This window comes from Battus philenor, unplaced genomic scaffold (genome assembly GCF_028537555.1).
Source record: "Battus philenor isolate CCGP_79_NKW_IND1 unplaced genomic scaffold, ilBatPhil1.0.hap1 SCAF_3, whole genome shotgun sequence".
Lineage (NCBI taxonomy): Eukaryota > Metazoa > Arthropoda > Insecta > Lepidoptera > Papilionidae > Battus > Battus philenor.
Window position 1 is genome coordinate 6956443 of NW_027181693.1, and position 20599 is coordinate 6977041.

At 34.1% G+C, this 20599-nt stretch overlaps 1 protein-coding gene across 4 annotated transcripts in view; it reads left to right on the top strand.

The window, feature by feature from the left end:
- Lpin (phosphatidate phosphatase LPIN) overlaps window positions 1-20086 on the top strand; it is a 28430-nt gene extending 8344 nt beyond the window's left edge. For 2 of the 4 annotated variants that reach the window (XM_068770950.1, XM_068770949.1), the window contains exons 3-16: window positions 2574-2806; window positions 3210-3689; window positions 3770-3865; window positions 4630-5009; window positions 5667-5808; window positions 8581-8773; window positions 11344-11495; window positions 12278-12522; window positions 13241-13350; window positions 14109-14257; window positions 14966-15104; window positions 15740-15955; window positions 16802-16905; window positions 18123-20086. In XM_068770950.1, the coding sequence (XP_068627051.1) occupies window positions 2574-2806; window positions 3210-3689; window positions 3770-3865; window positions 4630-5009; window positions 5667-5808; window positions 8581-8773; window positions 11344-11495; window positions 12278-12522; window positions 13241-13350; window positions 14109-14257; window positions 14966-15104; window positions 15740-15955; window positions 16802-16905; window positions 18123-18279 (2796 nt within the window). In that variant the 3' untranslated portion in view covers window positions 18280-20086. Of the gene's footprint in view, window positions 1-2573; window positions 2807-3209; window positions 3690-3769; window positions 3866-4629; window positions 5010-5666; window positions 5809-8580; window positions 8774-11343; window positions 11496-12277; window positions 12523-13240; window positions 13351-14108; window positions 14258-14965; window positions 15105-15739; window positions 15956-16801; window positions 16906-17020; window positions 17162-18122 lie in introns of all 4 variants that reach the window. The other 2 variants (XR_011107746.1, XM_068770951.1) reach the window with 2 other exon arrangements.
- Window positions 20087-20599: the final 513 nt, after the last annotated feature.

Below are 20599 nucleotides of genomic sequence, written 5' to 3' on the forward strand. Positions count from 1 at the left end.
GTCGTCGGAATATCGTTACGCTATTAAAATTCTCCTGTGTTATGCCGGAAGTGTGTTGTTCATCACCATTCACATATGTTATTGATTTTAGACTATTTCTTCGACATGTTACAATCTTTTCTAATCTATTCATGTATATTTTTTTGGTTAGGATGTCCACCTACAAAGTGGGCTGACAATCTTGTTAAGGTCATTCAACGCCAGAAATAGTGTTTTATCTTGCTTATATTTTAACTTAAAACCTATTTCTGTTTACACTATCTTATACATTTAGCTACACGCAAATTTGATTATTTTTGTTGATCAATGCCTCCTAGATATTTTTTTATTCGTGCACCTATGTTATTTATATAAATTACCTTGCCGTACTAATACACGTTACTGGGCGAACTGGTGGACGACTGCTAATAGCCTAATCACATATTGATTTTTAACGCTTCCTGTTTTGACAATCAACACGTCGTATTTCTGATTAAGGAAATATTCTTTTGATTAATGTTCAGAATATAATTGGAGGAAGATATGCCAGGAGTAATTTTTAGCTTAGACATTATGGAGGCGGCTTCAATGAATTACTTGTAGCGAAAGCTTTGACAGCGTGTCACTGTACTAATGACATGCTACACAAACTGGCTGCGTGGCTTGACCAAACTGAAAGATATTACTCGATCCGTGGAGCGCTGACAACCCGCATGTTGAATTATTAAGAAAACTACGTCAAGAGATATATTTACAAAAATATGTTATTAAAATCTTTTCCTGAATCCTAAAAGTTTATCGTCTCGACATAACCAGTATATATTATCAGTATCATTCACGCCCACTTCCCATTCCATTAGCTTATAACGTCGATCCAGATCCTTAAAATTACATACATTCTATTTAATATTTGAAAATTGACACTAACTAAACCCTCTCCCCCCCTCCTATTTCTCATAAATTTAACAAACAATACTAATTTTTCGACGTATGTGTCATAATACGTGGGATATATATAAAAAACAACAGAATGTGCGATGTCCACTCGAATTTTTCTGGAATATTGTATGGTGAAATGATTTTGGATGACGGTACATCATATTATATCCAAAAAAAATATACGTATTATTTAACGTAACAAACAATATTCTCAAATACATTTATTTACGGGATTACGATTTTAACACAAAAACTATCACCAAAACGGAATAGGAAAATGGCCGTCGATTTTGCTATAGAAATTGGAACGGTGCCGAGAAAAATTGGCACAAACGTTGTACATGTTTTTTAGCCTTTTGTTTTAGTTTTTTCGAATGTCCACTCGTTAAGCGTCCACGTTATATGACTTAATGCAAAGTCATTCATTTTATTATTTAATATTCACAAGTAAAATATTTACGAAAATATGTTTGAATTTAAATAATGCACAAACAAGTTTATGTTCTATGAAACGGCGATAAGAACGCGGTGTTTACTTCATGACTATGATTTTGAAATAAATCTCCAAGAGCAATGCGTTGTTCTCGTTTGTTACCTTGAGAATGACCTGCAATTATTCACATCTGAACTTTTCCTCATGCATATATAGAATTTACGAGGAATATGTTATCTGTAATGAAATAAATGTTACGTTAATATGATCTGTAACACCAGTAAGAGTTTCTTTTTTTATAAATTTTTACGTCCCCTGTTGGACATAGGTCTCCGCCATTAAATTTTCAATAGAACCGGTTGGAAACGCTCTGAATCCAGGGTTTTTCGATGATTTTAATTAGACTGTCCATTGTGGCTGAACGTCCTGTGCTTCAGAACCTAAAGGCCCTAGCGTGTACCTGTTCTACGCCTCGTGGCCCGCTCGCTACCGCTTCACCTTGCCAATCCGCCGCGCTATTTAATATACATATGTTGATAACATGTGCCATTTTATTACATTACATATACTATTTAATTTTATCAAAACTAGCCAGATATAAATAACATGAATTTTTTTATTTATTTGTACGAGACGTATACGAAAAAGCTTTTTCCTTATCTTAATATAATAAGCAGAACTATTTTGAACAAAAAATACGTAACCGCACTAAAATTAAGATGAGAAATATTTTATTTAAACACTTAATAGTAAGTTAGTAATGAATTTCATATTTTACTGAACGGAAAACAACTGAGAACAATTAAATAATTAAAACTTCTGCTTGTTGGTTCGTTTTCGTTGTATCTACTTTTATAACAACGATAATCAATTTCAAATTACATTAATTAAAGGAAATGAGACCCATCTAATTAAGCATTCGCATATCTTATCTGCATTTGAACAATGAGGTTTTGTATTTCTTTACTTAACACAATTGGCCTAAAATTCAAGTCTCTCATGATTTTTAAAATTCATGTACAACCGTTTTGAATTAATCAATTTCGGACCCGCTCAAGCATTTTTAAATGTGCATTGAACTTTTTGATGCCTTCATCGTGACTAATTATTGCGCCTTGTTTCTTTTATCATACTTTTTAATAACCTTTGTTTTTATAAGCACTTATTGTCATTTATTTGAGTTTACGTTTTATGCTTTATTAATTTTTAATAAAATTTGTAGGTGGATTTAGAGTTAAACGGTGAACAATTAAATATTCATATGAAGCTGGGAGAGTCTGGAGAAGCATTCTTCGTTGAAGAGGTGGGAGAGGACGAGGCTGAATGTTCAGCCCACCTCGCCACTTCCCCCATCCCAGCTTCGCGCTTTGACGAACTTTATGAGCCACGGCGACGTAATTCTCTTTCCGCAGTCGAACCCGACCACGGCCAAGCCTCTGATTACACTAAACGACGGTAATGTTTTTTAATTGAAGCATCTTTAATTTTTCACGACTCAATAATCTCATAATTTTGTACCAATGCTTTTTTCAATTTTGTACCAATAAATAAATCTTTGTTTAATGGACGAGTTGCACCGTATTAATAAACGATTCCCATAAAAATTGTTAATAAATTCAATTTTTTTATAAAACGCGTGGCAATCTATTGTCTACAAGCGCGTTGTTACTTTCGATCAGACATAACTGATGCCGTTGTTCCTACCTACATGGCAGAAAGTGTTTCAATCAGAAAGTTAGCTTAATGACACCTTTTGACACTCAATTGTGTTTCAACAACAAAGCTGACACTTATATGATTAATTTTAGGTAGTTATTGATTATTAATTACAAAACTAATTATTGATATGGTATTTTAGATACACAGCTGACGGACAGACCATGCTAAAACCGGATTTAAGTAAGCTTAAACTCAAAGAAGGTAAAGAAACAAAGAATGACAATGAGAATGAAGCCCTTTTTGAAATGGAAGGACTTGACGAGGTTTCAGTTGACTGGATCGACGCAAAACCAAAAACATTCGCAGCCACACAGCTCGGAGAGGCCGAGAGCGAGGCCAATCAAGTGGTACAGAAGATTAGCGCGAACAATGACTTTCGGCCTATCGAAGCGGCGCCAACTAACCAAGAGGAGGTGAAGCAAAATGGTAACGGAAAAAAGAAAAAGAAAACGAGAAAGGTTAGCACAAAAAAGAAGCACCAAAGGAAGTCTTCTACGAGCTCCATCTCAAGTCAATCGGACCTCGCTAGTTCTGAACCGCGCGGCTCTCAACCCGCCTCCATTCCGAATAACACTGATATCAATTTCTTCAGTGACACCGAAAATGCTGCAACTCTCAGGTGAGCTGTATATCCTTGAATAATTTCATAAAATAATACGTATAATGAGCTGCTGTTGATTGAGTTGAAGTTGATTGCAGTGAAGAGATGTCCAATTTGAAGCTAAATGGAGACAACCGCATCCCGCTGGCGTTGTCTGATACTGCGTTCGAGGTGCACGCGGCCCCCAGACACGCGTAAACAAAAATCAATAACTAATTCACCTAGCTTGCAATCAACACTATCTCGCTGTACCTTCAAATTTATTTATTCGTTATTACAGTAATTTCAAATAAAAATACTAGTTACGTTGATGTTATATTAACATATTGGAAGGCATTTCTCAAGATTTCAATTAAAATTATCATATTAAAATTTATATATTTTCCTCTAGCAACAGTAGTTATTGCTCTTTAATAAGATAAATTAGCAATGTATCTCAGTAGCGTAACTAGAAATAATATAATAGATGTATTTACTATGTCACGTACATAGCGTAAGTTTTGCTGATAAAACTTCAATTCTTACTAACAAAGAAACATATTGTTATACGTACAACAAACCTTTGACTTATTCCAGTTGTCTTTCTGTGCAAAAAGCAATGCTTACTTGTAAATAGATGTAATGATGGCGTAATTAAGCTTGTCAGCAGTAATTGCACATTTATAATATTTGCTAAAAAAGTATTAATTGCCTATTTCTATTAAAATTGCTTAGATGTTTTAGTAGTCTTACAATTTTTAAAGAAGACCATTACAATTTGAGACGTTGTTGCAATTTTTCCACTAATTTATATTTAGATGTTTGTGAATTTTTCACATATAATTCTACAAGAGTTTATTTTCATATAAAGAATTATCTATTATTTATGTTACTATCTAACTAAAACGCTGCTTAAAATAAATTAGTTTTCGTATCGCCTCGACAATGTAATTGCTTCAATTTAAATTTTTGATTTTAGCAAGGGATCACGTAACGGCACACCCGTTCAATCGGATACAGAGGTGGAATTGTCTCGGGCTACATCTGGAGATAAGTCATCCCAGTCCTGGCGATGGGGAGAGTTGCCGGAGCCTCCGATGAGAGTGACGAATACGGAGTCACCAGAGCTACCTGCATCTCCTGCCTCGCCCGCATCGCCCGCGTCACCGACAGAGCCTCTTAGCTCCGATGAGGAGCGACCAGGCAGGCGTGGAGTGCTTAGTGGAATGTTCCGATTTATGTCCACGAAAGATGCAAACGATGCCGCTTCTGAAGGTGTTTATCTGGACGACCTAGACCGCGGTCAAGTGGACCCTGACCTGTACTTCCCCAAGCACCACAGCGAACGCTACCGCTCAGGTAAATTATCGACCGTGAATGTCACGTTAATCAAGTGCAAAAATTAATAAATGTTACATTTATAAAATTAACGATTACAAGATACATTTTATCGTATAAACAATATTTATGCTTAATTAAATTCGATTATTTATACATGCAATTGTTAGCGCACTGTTGTAATTAACTGGTATGGCACGGCATAGGTCTACCCCGATGATTCGATGAGCGGTACTGCGCTGCTTGCATACAACGACTTACATTGACCTTGACTATGACTAGTTTCATAGCGAGTTAGGAAAAATTTGTTTTATTAGGACATTTTATATATCTACGATTTTAATTGCTCTAAAGTTGATAAGGTGAGAGACACGGATGTAATTTTTTTAAATTCTCGGTAAATGTTAGTCATTATTAATATTTATAATAATTAAAATATTTTGTCCGTCGTAACTTAAGACAGTATCTATTAATTTGCATTACAAATTAAAGGCCATGGACGCTTTAGTTGTTCCAAATTTCATTTGGCAATGTTAGTTTTTTTTAACAGAAATATTTTTTTGTTAGCGTAATACTTCGATAAGCGGTGACCTCTTCTGAATATAATGTGCATTTGACAAAGCGTTTTCAGGACAGGTTTGAATATATTTATTACTGAACGTATTTTTGTATAAACAGGCGGAGGGACTGGCAATGCTCAGTCAGGTGGGCCGACGGAAGAAGAATATGAATCAGGAAATGGACCTTCTCTACCACAGTCCCCTGCTTCTCTCGAACCGCCTGCAATTGACTCTGATGACGATGAAAAGATACTCATCAAGTAAGTAATATAACCCTCAAGTTTTTGAAACTTAATATTATGAATAAAATTAAAATAATATTATATGTTCTCATTGTTTTACTGAAAATCAGTGCTGTTTGCTTGGTTTGTCATAATATATTGCCTGTATTAATTATAAAGGCGACCATAAGAACTTTCATTCTTTTTTATTCTTCTTGGATCTATAATGAGAGTAAGTGAAGCTATAATGAAAAAATAAAGTCAAATATTCTTTGTCTTTATTTATAGGTTAGGTAAGTGTAAACAGACGATTCTAAAATATTACTGTTATTTTTTATGTCATATCCTTTAAAATTGCGCATTCCTGTAAACTTCTTATTTTTATTAATGAAAAAAATGTTCTGATTAACAGATCAGAGAACGCTCATTCTGATAATTTGTTGTTCCAAAATATATGTGATTAAGAAAGATATCGATTCACTTTATATTTAGAAATGGAATGTGAATTCTTACTATGATGGCATGTGGCATTGAGGAGATTCGTAGGTCAATGAATGTAACCAACCCAGCAAATTGTAAGCTGAAGTAGCAGTGGCCATGTCACATAGTACACAGGAGAAATTACTGTTTGGACATTAGGGTTCTCGAGTGGAGACCACAACTTTGTGGTTTGACCTTCATGCACTGCACTCCACCTGAACAGACGACCTTATCAAGGTCATCGGAAGACCCAGGATGGTAACCGCTTCCAACTATACTGGGAAAACTATTAGACTTTCTATAATAATTTATGGGGGAGGTCCAGGGTAGGTCTATGACCAGTTATGGGCATCCTACTACAGAATTGATGATGATGATAAAAAAAAACATTTTTTTACTAATATTTTCTGAAATTGTCTTTAAAGTATAGTTTGCCATTGTTCAATGTTTATAGTCATTATTTAGTCCCCGAAACTGGCGTTGCGATATTTTACCTATGTAGTGGTATATATACTATTTGTATTGTAATGCCTAAACTATATTTTTACTGTTTATACATCGGTAATAAGAATGTATATAGTACAAGAAAACTAAAAACAAAATTGTATATTTCAACCAGTAGAAAACTTTGAAACTAAAGCATTGATGCAGCTGTTGCGTCAGTGAGATTTACATTGCACAGAGCTACTGATATTAATAACTTGTATTGATACGCATAATGGATTTGTTACCACATATCCTAGAACTTAATGTTATTGAGATAACACATTAAAAAAATCGCTTTTCAAGTTTTTATACATCTTCACGGTCGACTGTTTTTATTGATATATTTACAAATACGTATGCCGCTATAAACAGCTGTGTTCATATACACTTTCTATTACTGTGTATTATATACTTGGTATATAAACCCTTCATAATATTTTGCTTTGTACTTTAAAAAAATATTTAAAAGCCATTTAATGAGGCATTCAATGGTCAGTTTAAATTAGTCATGAATATATAGTGATACGACATGTATTGTGAATCCGTGACATTTGACGTCATTGCATGTAATATGTAATTGCGTAACAAGATTTGTGTCAGCTATGTGTTATATAAATGATTGCATCGCAAAAAAATAGCTTAATAAAACCTGTAACTCTATAGTTATGTAAACGAATAATGAGATTAAATTTAAATGAAAAAAAAATCATGTTATTAATCAAAAAATGTTCTTATATTTATTTTGTCTTGATTTTCATGACATGGATTCGTAAATTTGATAATATTCGTGTCTCCAGTTTTTTCTTTTATTATCTGCGGTAATCAAATTCTCTCGAACTATATGAATGTTCAGAAATGATAGAATGTATGTAAATTAAAAGGTAAAGTACGCAACAGAAACCTTATTATTATTACTAGTCGTTATTTATTATAGAGACATTAAAAAATTAAATGAAGCTCTCTGAAATGTAGAACCTAACCGGTAGAAGTCAGCCTATACCCAGAGTTTTCTGATGACCTTATTAATGTTATCTGTCCAGCTTGTTTGTAGACGTAATACGCTGCACATGCTGATATGTGGTGTCCACGACAGAACCATGAAACCACAGCAACTATGTGATTTTCTCGATAATTGGCCTGCTTACTTCAACTTAATCCGTGGGGCTATGTCCGGCTACTTACTTTCATCTACGGATCACCTTATTGCTCGTTCGAAGGTTGAAATTCCAAGCACAACCTTCTCCATGGCTGGTTGAGCGGCTGTGAGTTTGCCAATGAGGCCCGAAGTGAGAAACATAACTATTGGTCTACAATAGGTCAAATAAGCTCAAAAAAAAATGGTTGAGGCATTTAAAAGTTTATTATCTTAAATTGGCTTAAGTCATATATGTACACACAATTTTTGATTGCCCAAATTATTCATTTTAAAGAGCAGACCTTGAATTGGTTCTGAGAACTAGCCTGTAAGAAAAGAAAGGAATGAGTTATTAGAATTTTTAATTAAAAACCAGAGATTGTATTATATTAACAAGATTTTTATTGTTTACTTAGTATTTTTAAGTATTAGCTTAAAAAACAAAATAGTACAGATAGTAAATTTACTGTATTTAAGTGTTACATAAAATAAAAAAATAAGGAGAAAAATTGAAAATTGTTATTTGAGTAAATACCAATGTACAGAAATCATCGATGACACAGCTACAAAAGGATATTGAGTAGCTTAACATACGGTAGATAAAGGTAATTCTAAAAAAACGTACGTACGTTCAGCTGAACAATGTTTCCGATAAATATTGTCGGAGAAATAACAGCAAAGGAAACATTAAAAAATACATTGTGGTGTAGGGGTCAAGTGTCGGTGTATGTACGCGAGGGTGCGGTGACCCGCGCGCTGCCCTTCGAGGAGTTCTGCGCGCGAGGATATGCCTTGGCAGCGGAGGGGCAACTGGTGGTGCGCGTTGGTGCTCGTTGGCTCTCCTGGCGTAGTGCTGGACCGCTGCTGCTGTCTCTGCTCGCCTACAGGCGCCCCTTGCCAAATGTAAGTAAAACAACACTTTAAGTACGCAGGAATACGAAATGACAATCCTTTTTATTATGTACAAACATAAAAATTCCTCATCATGACGTCATTGACCCGAGGCCATGACCTTGACGGTGTCGTCGGTCCATCTAGTGGCTAACCTACCTACGCTGCCTCTACCGGCTCGTGGTCACCACTCAAGAAAGAACCTTTCAGACCCAACGGCTGTCGATTACAAGAGCCACTTGAGAGGAATAATTATTGAACACACAAACTAAATTGAAAAATACTTATTGTTGCTAACAAGTCTCAAACAATATAACGTATTTAAGTATATATACATTCAGTATGCGCACTCCATATGTACTAAAATATAACGGTATATTTAGTCACAACATTTTGAAGGCCGGCTGTTTTTTAGCATGGTTGTGGATCGTCATATATTTTCTATAAACTTTAACTTTATGGCGGACAGTCTCACTACGTCGGACTGTCGTCCGCGGCGGCAACATGCGCGCCCTAGCGCTTTTGTTCTTTTAGTGAAAATCTTAAATATTGCTGAGTGGTAATGTATGTGATCCAGCATTATCATGATAAAAGATCACACGCCCGTTGATCAATTCAGGCTATTTTCTACCAACTTTTTGCTTTGATCTCATCAGTTAGCAGTAAAATATTAATAAGGCCCTTCCAATATCACCATGCATACAAGAGAGCGAGCTACAGATTGTAGCAAAACCCTGGCCACAATCTGTAAAATCTGACCGATCTACGACCACGACCTTCGCAAGTTCTTGTCGTACCTGATACTCTATTCATCACCATCAATCTTTTTTAAAATCTAACATATTTAATGTCGTCAATGCCGGCCATCAACAAATAGAACATCCAAACACATTTATTACAAGTTTAAAGAGTAATAAATAAAACAAAGTAACAGCAAAGCGGATTCATGCTACGAGCGTGAAGGAAACTAAAACAACACGCCTTTGTCACGTCTTTACCACGCAAGCTCACGCGGTCCGTGACAACGCTCTGGTGATAAAAAAAACATCATTATGACGATTTTTATTATGATAATATATTTACGTACTTCGAAAACACAGGTAATCATAAAACTCAAATGTAATTATGGTTTGTTTAATCAAACTTCTATACGAAATTCAAGAAAATAGATATATTTTTTAGTTTCACATAGTTAGACCTTAGAACATACAATAACATAGTTCGGTTGTTGCACAGACAGTCATCGGTGTGTCCTTTTGAGTATTAAATAAAAACTTATTACATCTACGGTTACGTATCATTCTATATAACAATATGCTAATAGAAATCTTACTTTTCAAAGATGGCAACACAGCTTTATATAATTTTCGTACTTTTCTTAGAGAACGTATGACATTTTAGTCTAGTTGTTACTTATTGGCCAAAATAATGTACGTTAAATGGGATTTTACAATATTTTTAACCTATTAACGTTTTTGTTAAAAATCTTACAACCATATTCAAATTCTAACGATATCTTAGGAAACAAGTAGTCTTATTTAAAATGTCTTCGCGTTTATTTCGTTTACAATTTCGCCTTGTTTTGGTTAATAATCCAAAGAAACCGTATCGTCTATATTCATTTTTCACAAATCGAAAAACTATTTATAATATTCTAGACATATGCTTATAACTTCAAATATATTGCTTTATTTATTTGGTAAGAGATAGGGACGGTGTTGTGGAAATTCGTTTGTAAAATATTTAAAAACTTTCCCGGTTTACGTTCACATTGCCTAGGGTTCGTACTGCGTTAATACTTGCGGAGCCGTCATTCGCAGGATATAAAAAAAATTCCCTCATAGATCGGTGGTGGATGTAAGTTTGTTCAGAGTTAAAATAGGTGGGGCATAGCGGGTATTTAATCGTGATAAAGTTAGGGATTTCTTCTCTGACAGCCATATCTAAGAATGGATGGTGATGAGATTCAAAAGGATGTGTGAAGAGTGAGGCCACTTGGTATCGGTGCAGCGCATTCAAAAGGAGTGTGTGTTAGTGTAGCTGCAATAGTGACAGTGGGAGCGATATGGTCTGCGGGTTGTGGAACCCTTATTACAGGATAGGTTAGCACGTTCCTTGGGCGACACTTCTTTTTAATAAATAAAATTTAAGGAAGAAAGTACGACTTTGACGATGTTCTTATATAAGATATTCGATAATGGACACCTCAGCAATATCTCTTTACTCGTAGGATATCCTCTGCTGGAGGCATTCCCCTTATATTTTCAATATAATCGATTTGAATCGGCCTGTCCAAAACGTCTTCTTCTCTTCTTGACTAGGTCACCTATCTGGTATTTTGATTGAAATCCCAAATTCAGATTTATTTCAATTTAAAGGTAAAACTATTTTGTTCAGAAATTAGTTCTTCATTTATTTTTATATGGTTGTTTTGTGCTGACAGCATTCTGCTGACCACTAATAAGTTAAACGAACGTCCCACAATCTCATCGATAAGAATGGTCATTTTGTTATAATAACGACGATTTCATATGCAAAGCCTTAATATTATCTGTTCATAAGCTAAGTCGTATAATTCGCAGCGTATTCTCGAGTCACTGGATAAAATATCGGGGGAGGCGGAAGCTGGCGAGACGGCGGCCGCCAGGGCGGGGGGAGAGAGTGCCGACGTGGGTGCCAAGCCGCGCTCTTACTCATGGTGGAGCTGGCGCCGATCCAACGTAGACGCCAAGCGGTGAGCTAACTCCGGCGCAATGAGTATTGCTAAATATTGCCAATATTACCCTTATACCCAATTAGTAATAATAATTAATATTTATATTGATTTATTCTATTTCTTTTATCTCACCCGGTTAAGTGTAATAACGTACTCAAAAAGTATACATACATATGTATACTTTTTGAGTACGTTCTATCATATTCTAAACTATCTTGTACAATTACGCGTCAACTACCTTCTACTGGTCCTACTTATTCCATACTATGTTTGTTTATAAGAAATTTCCTGGAGTGATAAGACCAATTTTTTTTTTTTAATTTTTTCATAACTATGTTTACTTCTTTATCGAGTAAGTCTTTAGTCGTCCACTGCAAAGTATTGGCCGCTTCTAAAGATAGCCGAGATTACCGGTTTTGGTCTGCACGCGTCCAGCTACTTCCAGCGACTTTAACTAAATCGTCGTGTTAACCTTGTGTGTGGTCCATGACACGTCTACCGTCCATCGGTTGCAAAAGCGATGCCCCGCACACTGTCAATTCAGAGTATTCACAATAAAATTATAAGTATATGGTGATATGGGGCCGGATATCTTTATCGTAATACTAGCTGCCCCTTACAGACTTTGTATTATTAAAAGTTATTTGCCAAATCATTTAGTCTCAGAATAACTTTTTGACTATATAATGTCTCGAGACGAGAGCAGCCGATGTGTATATTCGATGTTTTATAATTTCATATCGTAATCACTACACATACAATTCAATAACTTATAACAATATACATTTTTTTTTATTTAGAACTGATCCATCCCCACCAAAAGAAGAAAATGCCAAAATCTTAACTGTGCCTCTTGAAGCATCAGAGGCAGAGAAAATAAGAAAAGAAGTAACAATAAGCGAAGATCATGTTGATGGTCACCAAGAAGAAGACGTCAAAGAAGCTGAACAGACGAACATTAATGATATTATAGAACCAATAGAATTGACACAGAGTGAAGAAGTAACTGAAGTTACGCCCGAAGCTAAAATATCAGAGATTAAAGGTAACTATGTAAAATGCCCTTACTTGTTACTTCGCAAGAAGAATATTACTTTAACAAAAAAGTATTCACGTTAGGATATGCAGTACTTTGTTAACTCTTATGTTACTAACTTAACTTTATACTGGATATTGTAACAATTGTTATGTAATATCAGAATATGGTTTTAATGTATACATTTAAAATATACCATAATTTGATTCACAAATTCTATAAAAAAAATTAAATGTTGTTGAATATAATATAACATATATACATATATATATATATATATATATATGTGTGTGTATGTATATATATAAATATATATATATATATATATAAATATATATATAAATATATATATATATATAAATATATATATATATAAATATACATACATATATTGGAATATACGTAATATTGATGCAACCAGATAAGCAGAGCTTTAATGATGAGTCACACGCTAAAAGCATAACATTAACTGTATGGAGCACAATTTGAATCCAAGGTCTTATAATATGCATTTTTATACTTTGATTTAAGATAACATATAACATTTATCCACTGATCTCATGAAGTTAAACTATCTCAAAACTAATTATCATTTACACTAATACAATTATAGACATTTCAGTAGCTTATGTCATGACAGGTTCCGCTTAAAAACAAGCTTTAATTATTTTGTTATGATAATAGTTTGTGCATTATAATGGTGTTAATGTGTATGTTATTTTTTTAGATGAACACCAGGAACAGAGTTCATCTGATTCTGAACAAGAGTCTCACCAGAAGCCCTCGCGCCGGTATTCCACTTTCCGCAAAACACTGCGGCTTTCGTCGGATCAAATTGTAATTGATTTTTGTTAACACTATTAGATCCTTTCAAAGTAAAGACATTCTAATATATGCTATAGTAATTAAATCTACGTATGATGCTCGGCAACTTAACTTTTATGTAAAATAAATTATATAAAAGCATTATTTTGATGACAATCCTGATTTGGGCAGTTTTTCTTATGTGTTGCCAAATAGTTCTGCCATATAAGGTTATTATTTTAATAATGAATAGAACAGCACTTATTGATTCCGATCTAACAGTACTTAAAATAGAAATCTCAATAAAATTTAGTAATTCTATTAATAATTAGAATGAACAGAAGACCTTGTTAAGTTTCTTTGAAGACGCTGGGTGCTGGCCGCTTCCAACCGATCCTTTTTTTGGGGAAGCTTATGTATAGCAATGACGTCTTATGGTTGAAATGGTGGTTGTAATGACGATTAATTGTTTTGAAGACTGGATGCCTCCTTTCCGTTTAATTTTACGTTTCTTCACTTTGACATTACCGTGAAATAGCTCTGGCTGATCGTAAATAGAAAGAAAAAAATAACTTCTGTACACGACCGATAAAATTTCATATTACATTATTAAACTTTTTGCAATGGATATATGCACTTATATTTAAAAAAAAATGTGATATAGATTTTCTAAATAGATTTTTTTTGGGTTAACCATTGCTTCTATCGCCCGATTTCGGCTGGACGTTAAAGTTGACGTTATGGGACAATCTGTATAACGTGGTTTTATTAATATGTAAATTATCATTTAGAAAAAATTGAACTTGCGCGAGGGCATGAACGAGATGGTGTTCAGCGTGACGACGGCCTACCAGGGTACCACGCGCTGCAAGTGCAACGTGTTCCGCTGGCGATACGACGACAAGATCGTCATCTCTGACATCGACGGCACGATCACCAAGTAATCTCATTTAACTAACACGTTGACAAGTATTTTTAAAACAAAAAAAAGTTAATTTTAGTAACAAAATAATAATAATAAATAACGTATTTGCCAATAACATCTAATATATAGATTATTCATATAACGCAGTATGAAGATTTTTCTAAAAAAATATACGTCAAGGATTATCTTGATTTGACTTTGACCAAACTAGATCTGTGTTTAGGGCCTCATGAGTTGCTTACTCACGAGGCCAAATACAGAAATATTGAAAACCAACAAAATATACACGAATTAACTAACGTGATAATTAAATAAAATATATTAATCATTTTTTTAATTTATTATTAATAATTGTGTGCATGTGTAAGACTACTTGTGAGTCAAAAATATTGCTAGTAATATTCCTAACATCTTATGGATAGCACTATATCAAAGTGCAACTTGTAAAATGTTCGTTTATCATAAATTTTTAGGTAGCCAGGTCTTAAGATTTAGTGAGGACATATTTGTCTGTGAATCTTGAGTTTCATAAATATTTAGAACTAACCAATTCCAATTGCACTGGATAAACCTATGAAGAGAAGAAGAAACAGCAATGTGCCATTCAATGATATTATTAACGTTATTATAATTTGAAAACAGCGACACTAATGATTGTCTAATTAGAGAGTAGATTTTAAATTGCAAAATATGATGTTTTATTATAGACAATTTTTTGCACAGATCTGATGTCCTGGGCCATATTTTTCCGCTGGTAGGAAAGGATTGGGCTCAATCGGGCGTTGCACAACTCTTCACTAAAATCAAGAACAACGGATACCAGCTACTGTATCTGTCAGCAAGAGCCATAGGCCAAGCTCGGGTAAGTGCATCAATACTTTAGCCGGGAGAAGTCCACTGCTACACATAGGCCACTATCATCCGTCCTCCTTGGGGGGGGACATCGCATATGCCTACGTACGCATACGCCGCGCTTGTCTGTTCATAGTGTCCACTTCAGATCCCGAAGGCCCAACGGCCATTTCTGCGGGCTTTACCTGCCCACTGCAACTTAAGAATGTACTGAGCTATATAGTGTACTTTCGTTCGTCTACGGATACCCTCATTCCTGATTGAATCTCATGGATAAATAGAGTCCGAGCACAGCCCATTGAACGACTATAATGAGCGCTTGCCAATGAGATATTCGGAATGATTTTGCACAAATCCGTCTTAGTCTGTCTCCACTTCTATTGTGAGATATCCTCTCTCTCTCTCTCTTTTTCTTACTATTAGAACTTAGTGCACCTTACATTTCAGCCTCATCGTTCAACGTTTGGCCAACGGATTTGATTCTTAGCTCGCCATCTAGAATTTGATGGATGAAGTGAATCCTTGTAGCAAAATAGGAAACATCTCATACCCATATAATTGCATCACTTCGGCGATGCAAGCGCACTTAAATACACCTGGCGACCCTGAAACACATAATGATTGCATTGTTTTCCTTTGCACCAGGTGACGCGCGAATACCTGCGCTCAATTAGACAAGGCGAGGTGTGCCTGCCGGACGGGCCGTTGCTGCTCAACCCCACATCGCTACTGCGCGCCTTCCATCGCGAGGTGATAGAAAAAAAACCTGAGGAGTTCAAGATTCAGTGCTTGGCCGATATCAAAGCTTTATTCCCGCAGTCTTCGAACCCTTTCTACGCCGGTTACGGGAACAGGGTTAACGTAAGTATTGTTTATATCAAATACCTATTATTTATCACAGATAAAAAGTTTTTTTTTCTGGAAAAAGGAAAAAATACTTTTGTATAATTTGTATGTTTAAACTCAAATATATTTATTCAACTAAGCTGTAGGAGCTACATTACGTCATCGTAAGCGCAACATCGAAATAGGGAATTCTATTCGAATATAATTCTTTATATACATCAGGCTAAAGAAAGCACTCTACAATACTTGTCGACTTGTGATTAGTTGACGATTTTTGTTGGTTGAACATTGTTTTCATAGTTATAAATCGGTATAAATGTGAGCTAAGCTTGAATATACACACTTTTTCTTCGGATTTCGTGTTGTTATTACCTTTAAGACCTACCGGCCCTAGGATAAATCCCTAAAGGCATTTAGAACTCAAAATTTGTCGATTATTTTAAGATTATATGTAAGTAAGCTACCAGGGGCTTGGAATGCTGATCTGCTGAGGAGGCCAGAAACGTTGCTCTTTTTATATTAAATTAAATTAACAATGTTTGATATAAACACTATAATATCAAGAATGTGAAATATAAATGTCAATTAATGCTGTCCCTTTTAGAGTTGATTATATTTCAAGAGTGTTCCTGTGTTCTTATTATAAATTAGTTTACCTATTGTAATAAGCATCTCGAAAATTAGCCATGATTGCCTAGATAACTTACTTTAAAGGAGTAGTTTTTGTGATTAGGAAGAATGCTTCTTATTATAATTTTTTTTGTAAAAATCATAGTTCCTAACCATTAATTCAAGGTTATCAAATTGAAACAAAGCTTTCTAGCTGGTTGTAAAAAGGTATTATTTTTTTTCTTCTTACAGGACGTATGCGCGTACCAGGCCGTTGGCATTCCGATTGTGAGAATCTTCACAATCAACTATAAGGGAGAACTGAAACACGAGTTGACGCAAACATTCCAATCCACGTGAGTAATTTGTGCAGCGATTAGCAGCACCGTCAAACAAATCCTTGTCCCGCGCCTGTGTATAAACTAACACTTATATATGTATAATGTAATAAATATATTATTTTTATTTCAGTTACCACGTGCAAAGTGACATGGTCGATGATTTATTCCCGCCACTCAAACGTGATAACGTTTTTAAAATCTAACGAGGAATTAGGCGCTTAAAATGTTTTTATTTAAAAATAAAATTGGATTAGTTCGCGACTTTCTGCCGGTAAGCCGTACGGCATGACTATAGGGGCTTGTCACCTGACCGCGCAGCCATATCAATAACATTACAGCTATCAAAAACTTCGCTAAAAATAATAATTTCAACTAATAACGTTCAGTAATCATCGACTTGTCATCTGTTTCGTTTTTGTGTCTGTCTTCTATGGGAGGAAGTCTGTGAATTGGTTTTTAAATATTATTTATTTATAATTTTAAGCAAAGTTTACTACAAAACAGAATATTTTTTTGACAAAAAATATTTTTTTTAGATTCAAAATCTACACCAAGAGCTCTAAATAAATCTTAATTGGGAGATTTATTTCATATTTATTGATATTTTAAAGCCAATTACTAGAACAACCTCCATCTATATATACCGTCATCTTATAATACCACATTTTTCTATAAATACGTATCTCTGTCTGTCCACTTCAAACAACATATTTATATCGTTGGTGTCAGAACTTTGGTGTGTGATTGTATTTTATAACAAAGTACTTCAATGTCGCTTTTAATATATAGATATAATGCAATTGTATTAAAAATAAATATTTATCTTCTATGCTTTAATTTAAGGTATATGTGAGAAGCTTATATTTCCTTAGGTTTAACTATGTGTTTAGCACGGGACAATCGCGTCGCTTAGTTAATGGTGTATATATTTGTAAATAATGGTTAATATTCAGTAACAAAAACTACTACTGCCTCTGCATCTATTTTTAAAACAATAATAATTGTTCGGTTGTGGTTATTTAACAAAATTTTAATAAGGGTTGATTTGTATATTTTGATGTATAGATATATATGATTAAATTACACTTCACCTGGAAGAGGATGAATTTTTGTTTGTATAGCATAATGAAGAGAATAGATAGGTAAAGGAATAGATTAATGATTCATCAAAATGAAAAGAAATGATATGGCGTAATTATTTTAAAAGTAACTAATGAATCATTGTAACGCAGGTACTCTCACATGTCGGTGCTGGTGGACCAGGTGTTTCCGCCCGCGCTTTGTGAGCCCAGTGGCGAGTTCTCGCACGCCGTGTACTGGCGCGACCCGCTCCCTGCGCTGGACCTGCCCACACTACCCGCTGTACAGCCTGCCGCTACCAAACACTAACAGCTTGCTTGTAAGATAAGCGAACACTGAAAATTTTAATTGTACTCCAATTTGTGCTGCAGCTGATTTATACATTTAAATTTTATGTTTTATCCATTCATATCAAACATTTGACTTAGACTGAAATCACGATTGTGATTAACAATGTCTGTGTAACATGAAACTTACTTTAGTTTCACTTACAAATTTCTAATAGGACCAGTTGAAAGTGGCCTGTATCCAGCTTCTTCCAACGACCTTAACAAGGTTGTCTTTCCACCTTGTAGATGAACGCTGTGTTTGCCTCTCCTTAGTCTCCCATTCCAGAGCATTAAGGCCGTAGTCGCCATCTTGTCTGTGCGCTATGTGGCTACTAAAGATATGTCTGTTACAATTTTTTGGGTCTCCCACCGCTACCAAATACATACCAAAACACAAACAAACTTTAAATATTAAGTGTACACAACGCATAGCTCCGAAGAAATTATAAGTAATCGTAAACGAAGCAATAAAGATCATGTTCCATTTAACGCAAATGTAGTAAATTAAGCTCAGTAATTTCTAAGATGTCTAATTTAAATTTTGTTATTATTTTTTATGGTAGCTCATCCTTCTTGCCATATTATTTTCCACTGCATAAAAATAAACAGATAAATTCTAATAGTAATAAAAATTACCAAATCATTGTTTGTGCTTAAAAATAATTTATTTTTCCTAGACTATATAAATGATGTTAGAATACTATTGGCCCAAGCAGGGATGGATATCTTTGGTTATTTTTAATAACTTCATACAAAAATTTGTATTGTATTTGCACTGTGACAGATTCAGTTAATACATTAAGACATTTTAGAAGACTTACTTTTGTAATAAGCATTGCTTAGATATTAAGTTCCGAACTCAACAAGCAAACATGTCTCTAATTAAGTCTTTGTAGTGCTAAAATTAATATTTAAAAGTTGCTTTGGCACACTGGTGCTAGATTAAGTGTACTGAATAGTTTAAAACAATTCTAGTTTAGTAGCTCATGCAATTATGACATGTCTGCTTTATTTGGTGTAGTGATTGTTATATGGAATGAAAAAACAATTTATATTTATTTGTGTCAAGAATTAGTTTCGAGGTTTACTCTAAATACCAGTCAGATATTATGTTGTATAATTTAATTACATAAATAATATGCTGTGATATGTGATCTCAGCTTCACTATGAGGCAAAGCAGGGTTGCTGCGTTATTTCCTCCTAATACATTTTTATTATATTAAAAATAATATCTAGCAACCCTGCAAACAGTCACAGCGATATCCATGGGGTATCGGACTGCTTGCCGATATAAAACTGTATGTAATTTTAACACACAAAGATATAACTTACTCAATCATTTACAGTTCATCTCTTCACATTTGTACTTTATAAAGACTGTTTATTCCATAGATTGCATAAAGTTATATGATTTGCAGATTTTACAAGCTGTGATGTCGTCGTTTGATGAAGCAATGCTTTATTTTTGTACTGTGATGATATATATGCTAAGTTATTTTTATTTTAATAAAACAAAACAGAAGACCAATGGAGGCTTAGCCCCAGTAATATGTTAGTTTGTAATTGGTTTTGTTAGTGGAACTTTTTAAATTAGTTTTTTAACCATTTCATTGTGGATTATCGATGTTATTTGATTTATTAAATTTGCACAACATTAAATGTGAATGAATTGTTTCAGTTTTTCATTATATTTATCGAAAAAAATTCAGTAGATTTAAAATATTTTTTTCATGGTATTTTAGAAGTATAGTATACTATACTGTTTGTATTATCATGTCATCCCATAAAACTTATAATTATTAAAGATATTTAAATAAATTTGTTTTTTTTTTGTAAAAATTTAATGTCTGTCCTAAATAATTTATAAGTGGACATAGTATATGAAGCGCGAACTATTAGTAAAACAGAGTGGCTAATTCATAGTTATTATAGTCTTGTTTGTAATGTCAAATTCATCAAAAAAACAAGCCACCCTTTATACTCCTTACTAACCTATACCTTGCATTGTTTTCATCTCGTGAAACCGTTGGTCACTTGCAATACATAAGTTTACTTCAGTTTTATTTTAAAAAGTACAAAATTATTTATGTCATCAATCTAACTTATGTCTAAACATTAATAATTGAATAAAATGAATAACAGCTAAGTCATTTTCTTACTTAGTCCATATATAAAAAAATTTCTACGTATATAAATACTAGCCGTACGCTGTTCGCGTTACTTGGAAGGAAAGACATTACACAAAATTCAATTCATTTTGATCCTTGTGTTCATTTCGAAAATTCAATATTTATTGAAG